This window comes from Salmo salar, chromosome ssa05 (assembly GCF_905237065.1).
Source record: "Salmo salar chromosome ssa05, Ssal_v3.1, whole genome shotgun sequence".
Taxonomy (NCBI): domain Eukaryota; kingdom Metazoa; phylum Chordata; class Actinopteri; order Salmoniformes; family Salmonidae; genus Salmo; species Salmo salar.
Window position 1 is genome coordinate 18,583,433 of NC_059446.1, and position 15,434 is coordinate 18,598,866.

Consider the following 15,434-nt stretch of genomic DNA (forward strand, 5'->3'; position numbering starts at 1 on the left):
GCAACGGTGTCTAAATGGAATTTGTATTTGTGGTCCTGGCAACTGGACCTTTTTTGGAACACCATTATTTTTGTCTTACTGAGATTTACTGTCAGGGCCCAGGTGTGATAGAATCTGTGCAGAAGATCTAGGTGCTGCTGTAGGCCCTCCTTGGTTGGGGACAGAAGCACCAAATCATCAGCAAACAGTAGACATTTGACTTCAGATTCTAGTAGGGTGAGGCCGGGTGCTGCAGACTGTTGTAGTGCCCTCAGCAATTCCTTGATATATATGTTGAAGAGGGTTGGGTTTAAGCTGCATCCCTGTCTCACCCCACGGCCCTGTGGAAAGAAATGTGTGTGTTTTTTGCCAATTTTAACCGCACACTTGTTGTTCGTGTACATGGATTTTATAATGTTGTGTGGTTCCCCCCCCAACACCGCTTTCCATCAATTTGTATAGCAAACCCTCATGCCAAATTGAGATAAATACTTTTTTGAAATCAACAAAGCATGAAAAGACTTTGACTTTGTTTTGGTCTCATTCTGTCTCTCTCTGTCTCATATCTCTCTCTCTCGCATCTCTCTCTCTCTCTCTCTCTCTCTCTCTCTGTCTCATATCTCTCTCTCATCTCTCTCATCTCTCTCTCTCTGTCTCATATCTCTCTCTCATCTCTCTCTCTCTCTCTCTCTCTCTCTCTCTCTCTCATATCTCTCTCTCTCATATCTCTCTCTCTCTGTCTCATATCTCTCAGATCTCTCTCTCTCTCTCTCTGTGTCTCATATCTCTCTTTCTCTCCGTCTCTCTGTCTCATATCTCTCTTGCTCTCTGTCTCATATCTCTCCCTCTCTCTGTCTCATATCTCTCTCATCTCTCTCTCTGTCTCATATCTCTCCCTCTCTCTGTCTCATATCTCTCTCATCTCTCTCTCTCTGTCTCATATCTCTCTCTCTCTCTCATCTCTCTCTCTCACTCTCTGTCTCTTATCTCTCTCTCTCATATATCTCTCTATATCTCTGTCTCATATCTCTCTATCTCTCTGTCTCATCTCTCTCTATCTCTCTGTCTCATCTCTCTCTCTCTGGCTCATCTCTCTCTCTCTCTGGCTCATCTCTCTCTCTCTATCTCATATCTCCCTATCTCTCTGTCTCATATCTCTCTCTCTCTGTCTCATATCTCTCTCTCTCTGTCTCATATCTCTTTCTCTCTGTCTCATATCTCTCTCTGTCTCATATCTCTCTCATCTCTCTCTCTCACTCTCTGTCTCATATCTCTCTCTGTCTCTCTCTATCTCTCTGTCTCATCTCTCTCTCTCTATCTCTCTCTCTCTCGGCCTCTCCCTCTGTCTCATATCTCTCTCTCTCTCTTTCTGTCTCTATCTCTCTCTCTCTCTCTCTCTCTCTCTCTCTCTCTCACTCACTCTCTGTGTATTCTGTTTTTTCTGTGGTCCAGTTGGGAGATTTAAAGAACGGCCTTCTTCATTTCTGAGTGTTCTGGTTATCTCTTGTGTAAATAAGATTTTATTTCATGTACAGTTCATTCAGAAAGTATTCAGGCCCTTTGACTTTTTCCCAAAGAAATCTACGTTACAGCCTTATTCTAAAATTGATTAAATACAAACAAATCCTCAGCAATCTACACACAATACCCCATAATGACAACAGGAAAACAGGTTTTTAGAAATGTTTGCTAATTTATTAAAAATAAAAAACAGAAATACCTTATTTACATAACAATTCAGACCTTTTGCTATGAGACTTGAAATTGAGCTCAGGTGCATCCTGTTTCCATTGATCATCCTTGAGATGTTTATTCAATTTGATTGGAGTCCACCTGTGGTAAATGCAATTGATTGGACATGATTTGGAAAGGCACACACCTGTCTATATAAGGTCCCACAGTTGACAGTGCATGTCAGAGCAAAAACCAAGCCATGAGGTCGAATGAATTGTCTGCAGAGCTCAGAGACAGGATTGTGTTGAGGCACAGATCTGGGGAAGAGTACCAAAACATTTCTGTAGCGTTGAAGGTCCACAAGAACACAATGGCCTCCATCGTTCTTAAACTGAAGAATTTTGGAACCACCAAGACTCTTCCTAGAGCTGGTCGTCCGGTCAAACTGAGCAATCGGGGAAGAAGGGCCTTGGTCAGGGAGGTGACCAAGAACCCGATGGTCACTCTGACAGAGCTCCAGAGTTCCTCTGTGGAGATGGGAGAACCTGCCAGAAGGACAACTATCTCTGCAGCACTCCACCAATCAGGCCTTTATGGTAGAGTGGCCAGATGGAAGCCACTGCTCAGTAAAAGGCACATGAAAGCCCACTTGGTGTTTGCCAAAAGGCACCTAAAGACTCTCAGACCACAAGATTCTCTGGTCTGATGAAACCAAGATTGAACTCTTTGGCCTGAATGCCAAGCGTCACATCTGGAGGAATGGTGGTGGCAGCATCATGCTTGGGGATGCTTTTCAGCAGTAGGGACTGGGAGACTAGTCAGGATCGAGGGGAAGATGAACAGAGCAAAGTACAGAGAGATCCTTGATGAAAACCTGCTCCAGAGAGCTCAGGACCTCAGACTGGGGTGAAGGTTCACCTTTCAACAGGACAACGACCCTAAGCCCTTAGCCAAGACAACGCAGGAGTGGCTTCGGGACAATTTCTAAAAACCTGTTTTTGCTTTGTCATTATGTGGTATTGTGTGCAGATTGATGATGGGGAAAAAACGATTTAATCAATTTTAGAACAAGACAGTAACGTGACAAAATATGGAAAAAGTCAAGGGGTCTGAATACTTTCCGAATGGACTGTTTCTATACATGTATGTATCTATATATTTATGTATCAATGTACACTGAGTGTACAAAACATTCCGAACAGTGTCTTTCCATGACTTTGACTGACCAGGTGAATCCAGGTGAAAGCTATGATCCCTTATTGATGTAAACTGTTAAGTCCACTTCAATCAGTGTAGATGAAGGGAAGGAGACAGGTTAATGAAGGATTTTTAAGCCTTGAGACAATTGAGACATGGATTGTTTATGAGTTCCATTCAGAAGGTGAATGGGCAAGACAAAATATTTAAGCGTCTTTGAACGAGGTATGGTAGTAGGTGCCAGGCGCACTTGTTTGAGTGTGTCAGGAACTGCAATGCTGCAGGGTTTTTCATGCTCAACAGTTTCCCGTGTATCAAGAATGGTCCACCACCTAAAGAACATCCAGCCAACTTGACACAACTGTGAGAAGCATTGGAGTCAATGGTCAATGGTCCAGCATCCCTGTGGAACGCTTTTGACACCTTATAGAGATGGAGCAACTCAATATTAGGAAGGGGTTCTTAATGTTTGGTAAACTCAGTGTATATATCTGTTGTGTTGTCATTGTCTCTATAATCCAGCTGGACAGGTTCAAGGAGCCTCCAGCGTTCGGACCCATGTGTGACCTGCTGTGGGCCGACCCACTGGAGGACTTTGGCAACGAGAAGACACAAGAATACTTCGGCCACAACACAGTCAGAGGCTGCTCCTACTTCTACAGGTAAACACAGAGAGACACTAACACGGCAACGCACATACACAGGCATACGCACACACACACGCCTAACGCAGGTGAGATCCAGTGTGATCTGTTGGTGTGATGTACAGGAGAAAGGTGAGGTACTGGAGGTGAGATGGAGGAGGTGAAGCATGTTGTACTAGTAGACTACACGCTGATTCAGAGATCCAACAACCAAAGAAACATTGGGATTTGTGGAACAGCTGTAACACTGGCCAGTTATCTCACAGATCCACACACACAGTTTCAGCGCTAAGCCATATCCCACAATCCCTAGGGAGACTGCACCGTTCTGTTTCCATGACGACTGGCTACTACTGCCAGATTGGGGAGTGATATTAAGATACAGTGAGGGAAAGAGAGCATGAGGGAGGGCGAGTGAGGGAGGAAAAAGAGATGAATAAAATGAGAGACCAGAGGATTGACGTGATGGATAGTTGAGACTGTTGTCATAATGTGGTGCTATACAATATGGAGCCTACACCAGTCTACTGAGAGAAACATACACTGCCCTCCTACTAGATCTGCTTCTGCTGTTTATTAGGGGCTCAATGATGACCCCTGGTGGTCATTCAATGTAAACTGTTTCAGAGTAGACCTATTATCCTCGTCTGATATAATGCATGGGTGTTCAGAATCAAATCTCTCTTGCTCTCATGTACACACACATTGATTCATACACAGCATCGTTTGGCTACTTCACTATGACGTTTTGATTTACACAGAGAGACACTAACACTCTCTCTCTCTTGCTCTCTCTCTCGCTCTCTCTCCAGTTACCCTGCGGTGTGTGAGTTTCTACAGACCAACAACTTGTTGTCTGTCATCAGAGCACATGAAGCGCAGGATTCTGGGTAAGAGAAGCCCTACTTCTTCTTGGGTCATTGACAAAATGTGTCATTCTTCACATGGTGAGTGACAGTGACATTAAAGGGCTGTAACGTAATGTAGGATCTTTAAAACCGTTCACCTGTCCACTCCAGTGTGTGTTGATTGATCCAGGGGTGAGGGTTGTTATGGCAACACAAATGGTTCAGTCAACCAATACAGCAGCGCAAGGTTTCATCATCAAATCAGTCCATTTCTAAACAGTTATCCATCGTCAAGGCTAACTTAACCACACAACAACCGTATATTTAACCCTACACCCCTTACAGTTGAACCCCAACCTATGTAATCCTAACTCTAATCCATATCCCAATCCTATCCATATCCCAATCCCTGGACCGTTTCCCTGTTCAGGTACCGGATGTACAGAAAGAGTCAGACTACAGGCTTCCCCTCCCTCATCACCATCTTCTCAGCACCTAACTACCTGGACGTCTACAACAACAAAGGTCAGGAGCGAGCGCAGACACACACACACACACACACAGACAGACAGAGAGACAGAGAGACAGACAGACAGACAGACAGACAGACAGACAGACAGACAGACAGACAGACAGACAGACAGACAGACAGACAGACAGACAGACAGACAGACAGACAGACCAGTAGACTATCAGTGTGTAACAGGCCTGCCCTCTCTCATTCTCTCACAGCGGCGGTTCTGAAGTATGAGAACAACGTGATGAACATCCGTCAGTTCAACTGTTCCCCTCATCCCTACTGGCTGCCCAACTTCATGGATGTCTTCACCTGGTCCCTGCCCTTCGTTGGAGAGAAAGGTGGGAAAAAACCACTACAGAACTACACATATTACAAACACCAAAAGAAACGGATTGTCTCCCACTCTGAATATGTTCTCTCTCTTATTTTGTCTCTCTCTCGCTCTTATTCTCCTTCTCTCTTATTCTCAATCTCTGACTAACTCTCTTATTCTCTCTCTGACCCTCTCTCTTATTCTCTTATTCTCTCTCTCTTATTCTCTTATTCTCTCTCTCTTATTCTCTTATTCTCTCTCTCTTATTCTCTTATTCTCTCTCTGACTAACTCTCTAACGCTCTTATTCTCTCTCTCTAACTCTCTTTTATTCTCTCTCTCATTCTCTCTCTCTGACCCTCTCTCTTATTCTCTCTCTCTGACCAACCCTCTCTCTTATTCTCTCTCTCTTATTCTCTCTCTCTGACCAACCCTCTCTCTTATTCTCTCTCTCTGACCAACCCTCTCTCTTATTCTCTCTCTCTTATTCTCTCTCTCTTATTCTCTCTCTCTGACCAACCCTCTCTCTTATTCTCTCTCTCTTATTCTCTCTCTTATTCTCTCTCTCTGACCAACCCTCTCTCTTATTCTCTCTCTCTGACCCTCTCTCTTATTCTCGCTCTCTGACCCTCTCTCTTATTCTCTCTCTCTTATTCTCTCTCTCTGACCCTCTCTCTTATTCTCTCTCTCTGACCCTCTCTCTTATTCTCTCTCTCTGACCCTCTCTCTTATTCTCTCTCTCTGACCAACCCTCTCTCTTATTCTCGCTCTCTGACTAACTCTCTTATTCTCTCTCTCACTCTTATTCTCTCTCTTATTCTCTCTCTGACCAACCCTCTCTCTTATTATCTCTCTCTGACCAACTCTCTCGCTCTTATTCTCTCTCTCTGAATCTCTCTCTCTGACCAACTCTCTCTCTCTGAATCTCTCTCTCTGACTCTCTCGCTCTCTCTGGACCTTTTTTGGAACACCATTATTTTTGTCTTACTGAGATTCAATGTCAAGGCCCAGGTCTGAAATAATCTGTGCAGAAGATCTAGGTGCTGCTGTAGGCCCGTTTGGCTGGGGACAGAAGCACCAGATCATCTGCAAACAATATACATTTTTCTTCAGAGTCTCTCTCTCATATTGACTGTTCTCTCTCCCTCTCTCTCGCTCCACAGTGACAGAGATGCTGGTGAATGTTCTCAGTATCTGTTCAGATGATGAGCTCATGGAGAATGATGGAGAGGAAGAGGTCTATGATGGTAATCATACCTTTAGAAATAGATACACATGGGAAGACCTGTTACATCCCAAATGGGACACAGACACTTTGATTGCTTCCATTTTTATGTCTATTCAACCTTCCTTTTCATTTCCTTGTTACTGGTGTACCGTGTTTTACTCTGTGATTGGTTCCCTCCAGCCAATGCAGCGGCAGCTAGGAAAGAGGTGATCAGGAACAAGATCCGTGCCATAGGGAAGATGGCCAAAATGTTCCAAGTTTTACGGTGAGTGAGTTTGTGTGTGTCTGTGTACAGTGGCTTGCGAAAGTATTAACCCCCTTGGCATTTTTCCTATTTTGTTGCCTTACAACCTGGAAATAAAATAGATTTTTGGGGGGTTTGTATCATTTGATTTACACAACATGCCTACCACTTTGAAGATGCAAAATATTTGTTATTGTGAAACTAACAAGAAATAAGACAAAAAAACTGAACTTGAGCGTGCATAGCTATTCACCCCCCCAAAGTCAATACTTTGTAGAGCCACCTTTTGCAGCAATTACAGCTGCAAGTCTCTTGGGGTATGTCTCTATAAGCTTGGCACATTTAGCCACTGGGATTTTTGCCCATTCTTCAAGGTAAAACTGCTCCAGCTCCTTTAAGTTGGATGGGTTCCGCGGGTGTACAGCAATTTGTAAGTCATACCACAGATTCTCAATTGGATTGAGGTGGCTTTGGCTTTGACTAGGCCATTCCAAGACATTTAAATGTTTCCCCTTAAACCACTCAAGTGTTGCTTTAGCAGTATGCTTAGGGTCATTGTCCTGCTGGAAGGTGAACATCCGTCCCAGTCTCAAATCTCTGGGAGACTGAAACAGGTTTCCCTCAAGAATTTCCCTGTATTTAGTGCCATCCATCATTCCTTCAATTCTGACCAGTTTCCCAGTCCCTGCCAATGAAAAACATCCCCACAGCATGATGCTGCTACCATCATGCTTCACTGTGGGGGATGGTGTTCTTGGGGGATGAGAGGTGTTGTGTTTGTGGCAGACATAGCGTTTTCCTTGATATCCAAAAAGCTCAATTTTAGTCTCATCTGACCAGAGTACCTTCTTCCATATGTTTGGGGAGTCTCCCCCATGCTTTTTGGCGAACACCAAACGTGTTTGCCTATTTTTTTCTTTAAGCAAATACTTTTTTTCTGGCTACTCTTCCATAAAGCCCCGCTCTGTGGAGTGTACAGCTTAAAGTGGTCCTATGGACAGATACTCCACTCTCCGCTGTGGAGCTTTGCAGCTCCTTCAGGGTTATCTTTGGTCTCTTTGTTGCCTCTCTGATTAATGCCCTTCTTGCCTGGTCCGTGAGTTTTGGTGGGTGGCCCTCTCTTGGCAGGTTTGTTGTGGTGCCATATTATTTCTTTTTTTTAATAATGGATTTAATGGTGCTCCGTGGGATGTTCAAAGTTTCTGATATTCTTGTATAACCCAACCCTGATCTGTACTTCTCCACAACTTTGTCCCTGACCTGTTTGGAGAGCTCCTTGGTCTTCATGGTGCCGCTTGCTTTAAAAAAAAAAAAAACTTTATTGAATTAGGCAAGTCAGTTAAGAACAAATTCTTATTTACAATGACAGCCTAGGAACAGTGGGTTTACTGCCTTGTTCAGGAGCAGTATGACAAATGTTTACCTTGTCAGTTCAGGGATTCTATCAAGCAACCTTTCGGTTACTTGCCCAACGCTCTAACCACTAGGCTACCTGCCACCTCTGCTTAGTGGTATTACAGACTCTGGAGCCTTTCAGAACAGGTGTGTGTATATATACTGAGATCATGCGACAGATCATGTGACACTTAGATTGCACACATGTGGCCTTTATATACTTTACTGTATATAGACTTTCTATTGTGTTATTGACGGTACATTTGTTTATTCCATGTGTAACTCTGTGTTGTTTGTGTCACACTGCTTTGCTTTATCTTGGCCAGGTTGCAGTTGTAAATGAGAACTTGTTCTCAACTGGCTTACCTGTTAAATAAAGGTGAAATTAAAAATTAAAAATAATAAAATGTAACTAATAATGTGACTTCTGAAGGTAATTGGTTGCACCAGATCTTATTTAGGGAATTCATAGCAAAGGGGTGAATACATATGCACGCACCACTTTTCAGGTTTTAATTTTTTATAATTTTTTGAAGCAAGTTATTTTTTTCATTTCACTTCACCAATTTGGACTATTTTGTGAATGTCCATTACATGAAATCCAAATAAAAATCAATTTAAATAACTGGTTGTAATGCAACAAAATAGGAAAAATGCCAAGGGAGTGAATACTTTTGCAAGGCACTGTAAGTGTTCGAATGTGTGCAGAAGCATGTGAGACTATGTATGTTCGTTTCTAATCCTATGTGTGTGTGTGTGTGTGTGTTTTAGGGAGGAGAGTGAGAACGTGCTGACTCTGAAGGGACTGACACCCACTGGCATGCTGCCCAGTGGAGTTCTGTCAGGAGGCAAGCAGACTCTGCAGAGCGGTGAGTACACACACATACACACACACACACACACACACACACACACACACACCCCTCCATACACATACACACCCCTCCACACACACTGGCAAACAAGCCCACACGCACATTCCCACTTTCTCACACACTTTCTCTCTGTCTGCCTCTCTCTGTCTGCCTCTCTCTGTCTGCCTCTCTCTCTGTCTGCCTCTCTCTCTCTGCATCTCTCTCTGCCTCTCTCTCTGCCTCTCTCTCTGCCTTTCTCTCTGCGTCTGCTTCTCTCTCTGCCTCAACCTCCCTTTCCCTCTGTCTCTGCCTCTCTTTCCGTCTCTGTCTGACTGTCTCTGTCTCTCTCTAATTCATTCTGCCTCTCTCTCTCTCGCTCTGCCTCTCTCGCTCTCTCGCTCTGTGTCTCTGCCTCTTGCTCGCTCTGCCTCTCGCTCGCTCGCTCTGCCTCTCGCTCTGCCTCTCTCTCGCTCTGCCTCTCTCTCGCTTGCTCGCTCTGCCTCTCTCGCTCTGCCTCTCTCTCGCTCTGCCTCTCTCTCTCTCTCTCTTGCTCTCTCGCTCTGCCTCTCACTCTGCCTCTCTCTCTTCCTCTCTCTGTACCTATCTCAACCTCTATTCCATGTTCGTCCTCTGTCAATCACTCTGTCACTCCATGTCATCCTCACCTCACTACAACTGATAGTACTAATAGCCTGGTATATGTGTGTGTGAGCTAATGCTAGCTACTGAACGTGCTAACACCAGACACACTCAGCACTGAAGGCTGCAGTGCTGCTGTGAGGGTTTTGCATGAATAACACTCACCATCCTCTCGCTTTCTCTCACTCTCACTCACTCCCTCCCTTTCTCTCTCTCTCTCTCTCTCCATCCTCAGCTACCATTGAGGCCATTGAAGCCATCGATCCCGTTGAGGACTCAGAAGGTAAATTCCCCTCATTCATTGACAATTAGAGTGAGTGTGTGTGTGAGAGAATGAAAGAGGTAGAGAAAGAGGGGGATGAGGCATGGTGACCCATCTACACCATACACTTACCCACAATGCATTGAGCTCTTCTAACAGCACTGCTCATGGTGAAGCATGACTCTTATTCTTTCTCTGCCTCACACACACACACACACACTTCCCCTAGACACACACACACACACACACACACACACACACACACACACACACACACACACACACACACACACACACACACACACACACACACACACACACACACACACACACACACAGACTTCCCCCAGACACACTCCACACAGGCACACACACTCCACACACACCACTCACCCCTGTACGACAAAGTGACTAATCATGAGTGTGTGTCTGCTGGGGGAGGAATCTGACCCTACGATAACTCTAATATCATCCCTACACAAATACATCATCCCTACGCAAATACATCATCCCTACACAAATACATCATCCCTACGCAAATACATCATCCCTACGCAAATACATCGTCCCTACGCAAATACATCGTCCCTACGCAAATACATCGTCCCTACGCAAATACATCGTCCCTACGCAAATACATCGTCCCTACGCAAATACATCGTCCCTAAGCAAATACATCGTCCCTACACACATACATCGTCCCTACGCAAATACATCGTCCCTACGCAAATACATCGTCCCTACGCAAATATGCAAATACATCGTCCCTACGCAAATATGCAAATACATCGTCCCTACGCAAATACATCGTCCCTACGCAAATACGCAAATACATCGTCCCTACGCAAATATGCAAATACATCGTCCCTACGCAAATACATCGTCCCTACGCAAATACATCGTCCCTACACACATACATCATCCCTACGCAAATACATCGTCCCTACACAACCTCTGCTATTTGGTATTTGGTACAACGTGCTGTGTGGAGCCTGTGGAGTTTTGCATTGGAAATGTGATGTTCCATGATGGTACACATTGTAAAAAAAACACAAGAACACTACAGTCTTTATGTGGACTGTCAGTCGGTAGTAGGCTACAGTTGAATCTTGAAACTTATAAGTGTGGAAGGATAATGTATCGTTAGTGTGTTTGTACTGGCCTTGCTGTTGTGTGTATTTACACTGAGTGTACAAAAAATTAAGGACACCTGCTCTTTCCATGACAGACTGATCAGGTGAAAGCTGTGATCCCTTATTGATGTCACTTATTAAAATCACTTCAATCAATGTTGATGAAGGGGAGGAGACATGTTAAAGAAAGATTTTTAAGCCTTGAGACAATTGAGACATGGATTGTGTGTATGTGCCATTCAGAGGGTGAATGGGCAAGACAAAATATTTAAGTGGCTTTGAACAGGGTATGGTAGTAGGTGCCAAGCGCACCGATTTGTGTCAAGAACTGCAACACTGCTGGGTTTTTCACGCTCAACAGTTTCCCATGTGTATCAAGAATGGTCCACCACCCAAAGGACATCCAGATAACTTGACACAACTGTGGGAAGCATTGGAGTCCATACCCTGAGTAATTGAGGCTGTTCTGACTCAATATTAGGAAGGTGTTCTTAATGTTTTAAACAGTACACGCAGTGTAGCTTATCGTGTACTAAACTGGTTATCGTGTGTAGGAAATGCTTATCGTGTACCAAATTAGTTATCGTGTGTAGGAATTGCTTATCGTGTACTAAATTAGTTATCGTGTGTAGGAATTGCTTATCGTGTACTAAACTGGTTATCGTGTGTAGGAATTGCTTATCTTGTATGTAGCAGCAGGGTTGGGAACAATTCCATTTAAATTTCAGCCAATTCAGAAAGTAAACCAAATTCTAAATGTTCTTTAAGCATTGAAGAGTATTGGAAATGGAATTTCAGTGTACCTCCTGAATTGACTGGAATTGAAATGGAATTCACCTCAACCCTGGTAGCAAGTGCACTGTAACTACATTGTGTGTGTGTGTATTACACGAGCGTGATTATATGTGTGTGTGTGTGTATTAGATGAGTCTGTAACTGAGTTGTGGTTTGCCTCCCCAGCGATCCGAGGCTTCTCTCCTCAACATAAGATCAATAGCTTTGCGGAGGCCAAGGGTCTGGACCGGATCAACGAGCGCATGCCCCCTCGCCGTGACGGCGTCAACAGTGTGGGTGTCTCCATGGGCCGCATGAACATGGGGGAGCCCAACGGCACCGACAACAACAGCAATATACAGTGATGCACATACACACATTTATACATAAACACTAATACACACACTTAGATATAAAGTAATACCCATGCATACACACATTTATACATAAACACTAATACACACACTTAGATATAAAGTACATACCCACACATACACACATTTGACTTACTCACTTAAAGTAAAACACACTTACGGTAAACACACACATACTTAGACATACACTTAAACAAGGATCATACAGAACACACAGTAAACATTTAGACCTACACGTATACACTAATGGTACACACACCATCCTCCTCCCCCTACCCTGGCCTGTTGCTCCCCAGCCCGCCTCTCTACCCGTGTGACAAGACTGTGCCATGGATGGATCAGACCTCCTATCAGACAAACTCCCTGACCAGTTCACACACTACCACAGACCCCTGACCTGACCCACCTGACCACACTACACTACGGAACACTCTACTGGATGTTCTGGAACACTCCAATGCAAAACAAAGAGCTACTGTTCTGTTCTCATTGTGTAGTGGGGCTGACTGGGTGACATATGTTACCTTTCTGTTGTGTTGGGGGCAGAGGGAGGGTAGGGCTGACTGGGTGACAGATGTTACCTTTCTGTTGTGTTGGTACAGGGGAAGGGGAAGGGTGGGGATTGGGGAGTGGAGGCATGTAGGTGAGAGGTCGACGGGGGCTGAGGTGGCACGCGGGGGAGGTACTACCTGTCCGTGATTTACAGTTTCCTCTTCTCATTTTAAAACAGGAAGTTGTGTCAGCCCTGTTGGTGGTTTACTTCATTCATTTTATTTTATAAGATATCTAGATAGGGAGATGGATAGTTGTCATGGCGTCCGTGAGTTTATTTGTGTATGCGTTTGCATCTGCGTGTGAAATTTGAATGCCATTTTCATCTGCAAACATACATGGTAGTGCTTTGGAATATGTTTTGCTACTAGTACTATATGATAATAACAGGACATTGAAATTAAACATACTATTTATTAACTTCAAGGAAAAGATGAAGTTGTCAGAAGGTTCAAAATGCAGTCTTATTACCTGAGTGTTCTCCATCTTATTAAGCCAATATGCTCCACTGGCCAGTTAGCCAGTGCTGAGGTGGCACACAGAGTTCACAGTACATTCACTACACCCCAGGTAGACGCTGCCTCTAAAGTCAGATAAACAAAACTGACTGTACATCAGTTTTAGGGGCAATGTCTGTCTGTTCCACTCTTATGTTCTATTGCTGCCAAGTCAGATGATTTCCAAAACTGATCTTATTTCAGTTTTAAGGACAACTTTTTACCACTTTTACATATTTCACTTGCTGGGACTATCTACACTTTTATGTTCTATTGCTGCCAAGTCAATCATAGAAATAGAAAGCATAGAATGGACACCTGTATCAGAGATTGAAATGTACAAACAACTATGATTGGCTGTTTTGTTGGCATGCAATCAGAATCAGCAATGAGTGAAGTCTGTTCTATGCATTCCATTTCTATGGTGTCCTCTTATGTGCTGTCCAGTAGCCTATAACCTGAGTCGGCTGTACTGGAGTAAGTCCCTATTTATGCTGTTTTGTTCTACTTTGAAAATGAAATGGTGTTTTTGGCTGAGTGTGAGCAGTGACTAACAGAAGGTTATTTATTTGTAAAGCATTTATAAACGCATCAGTGCATGCAATTAAGTTATTTGATAATAATAATGTGAAATTCTATTTGTGCCGTGTTTCAGTATGGTAAGTTATTTTTATCTTCTTGCTTCAAATGAACTAAGGGATGATATTTATTTTTGAAATCATTTTCCAGTTTTTATTTTATTTGGGGATTTCGTTTTATATTTCATTTGAGGTTTTTCATGACTGTATTATGAGTTGATGCATTGTTTTATTTTGATGCTGTACAGACTAGACGTTTGTATGAGGTGCCATGCGTTGTGACTATCGCTCCTCTCTATGATGTGCAGGAGTTGTTTTGAAACCTACACTTAGAAAAAAGGGTTCCAAAACGGATCTTCGGTTGTCCCTATAGGAGAACCCTTTTCGGTTCCAGGTGGAACCCTTTTTGCTTCCAGGTAGAACTCTTTTGGGTTCTATGTAGAACCCTCTGTGGAAAGGGTTCTAAATGGAATTCAGAAGGGCTCTACCTGGAATCAAAAAGGGTTCTTCAAAGGGTTGTCCTATGGGGACAGCCAAAGAACCCTTTTAGGTACTAGATAGCACCTTTTTTTCTAAGAGTACAATAGTGTGAATGAATAACCGTACTATAAAAAGACAGACTTACATTCAGGCAGCCAAAGCATGATTGCATGGTAAACTCATCTGTAAAAGCAGACACAGTTACAGAAGTTGTCTCAAACATTTTAAAGGAAAAGTGTATTCTCTAATCATAATTCTTAAATTATATTCTTGTTATTTAATATTATTATTATAATTAACATTATTCTTAAGCTCTCTGCTAGTTGCTCTTGCGTTTTGCTGATCCTTGTTTGGTCTCATTGTGCTTTATTTTGAGAGGTGAACTTACCGGAGACCTCGTGCCATATAGTTTGTGCCATGGTTCTCTCTCGGACTCCCTTATTACACAAACTGTAAGCATGCCCCATGGGACAAACCACTTTTTTACTCTTGAATAAAATATGCATGAACCTTTGGCATACTTCTGTTTATGGCCTGTCTCACGTCAGTTAGACGTTCATCCATGTTTCTCACACATCAAATGTCGAAGTTGTTCCAGTTCCAAATGTCAAAGTGTTTAAGGGCAGGCATTAACTCTGAATTTTAAAGGTTTCTATTGCTGGATTCGAACATGCAGCCTTCTGAAACAGATGTGTACGCATCCCCATGCACAACGCCCTACCGAAACCTAGTTGAAGGTAACAGCGTTCACTGTTGTCCCTAGTGTCCGGTTTCCACGTCATCTCCTGACCTCCTCAGACATGGATGGATGTCGAATACTGACTTTTATCACGGCTGATCTGGCTGGTTTATTAACTCCTTCATTCACAGACAAACACATAAAGAAACGCACCCACACGCGGACACACACACACACACACACACCACAGGCTCTTCCTGACATAATAGGGTCGGGGTCCAATCCATCAAGGGGATACATTTCAATTTGATTCATGAATTGGACATTTGCTTTATTTTCTCGGAAAAGAGGAAAACAAGTTAAATTGACTCCTGCCATTATCACCTTGTCGCTGTAGCTTCATTCACCTCAGGAAATAGGGGATTTAACATTCTACAAACACGTCAAATAACAATTAGCCTGCTACGCACTAGCTCAGCACCAGGATTAGAACTATAGTTTAGTTTAATGTCAAGTCAAACAGCAGTTACATAGACAATGCCATCTACTACAGCTGTCTTTAGCTACCTCT

The 15,434-nt window shown here is 43.4% G+C and overlaps 1 protein-coding gene across 4 annotated transcripts in view; it reads left to right on the forward strand.

Annotated features, from left to right (window-relative positions):
* ppp3cb (protein phosphatase 3, catalytic subunit, beta isozyme) overlaps positions 1 to 14,704 on the forward strand; it is a 35,786-nt gene extending 21,082 nt beyond the window's left edge. For 3 of the 4 annotated variants that reach the window (XM_014198990.2, XM_014198991.1, XM_014198993.1), the window contains 9 exons: positions 3,373 to 3,512; positions 4,307 to 4,384; positions 4,773 to 4,867; positions 5,075 to 5,200; positions 6,338 to 6,421; positions 6,583 to 6,667; positions 8,813 to 8,910; positions 9,770 to 9,817; positions 11,890 to 14,704. In XM_014198990.2, the coding sequence (XP_014054465.1) occupies positions 3,373 to 3,512; positions 4,307 to 4,384; positions 4,773 to 4,867; positions 5,075 to 5,200; positions 6,338 to 6,421; positions 6,583 to 6,667; positions 8,813 to 8,910; positions 9,770 to 9,817; positions 11,890 to 12,068 (933 nt within the window). In that variant the 3' untranslated portion in view covers positions 12,069 to 14,704. The remainder of the gene's footprint in view (positions 1 to 3,372; positions 3,513 to 4,306; positions 4,385 to 4,772; positions 4,868 to 5,074; positions 5,201 to 6,337; positions 6,422 to 6,582; positions 6,668 to 8,812; positions 8,911 to 9,769; positions 9,818 to 11,889) is intronic. The other variant, XM_014198992.1, reaches the window with a different exon arrangement.
* The last annotated feature ends 730 nt before the right edge of the window (positions 14,705 to 15,434 follow it).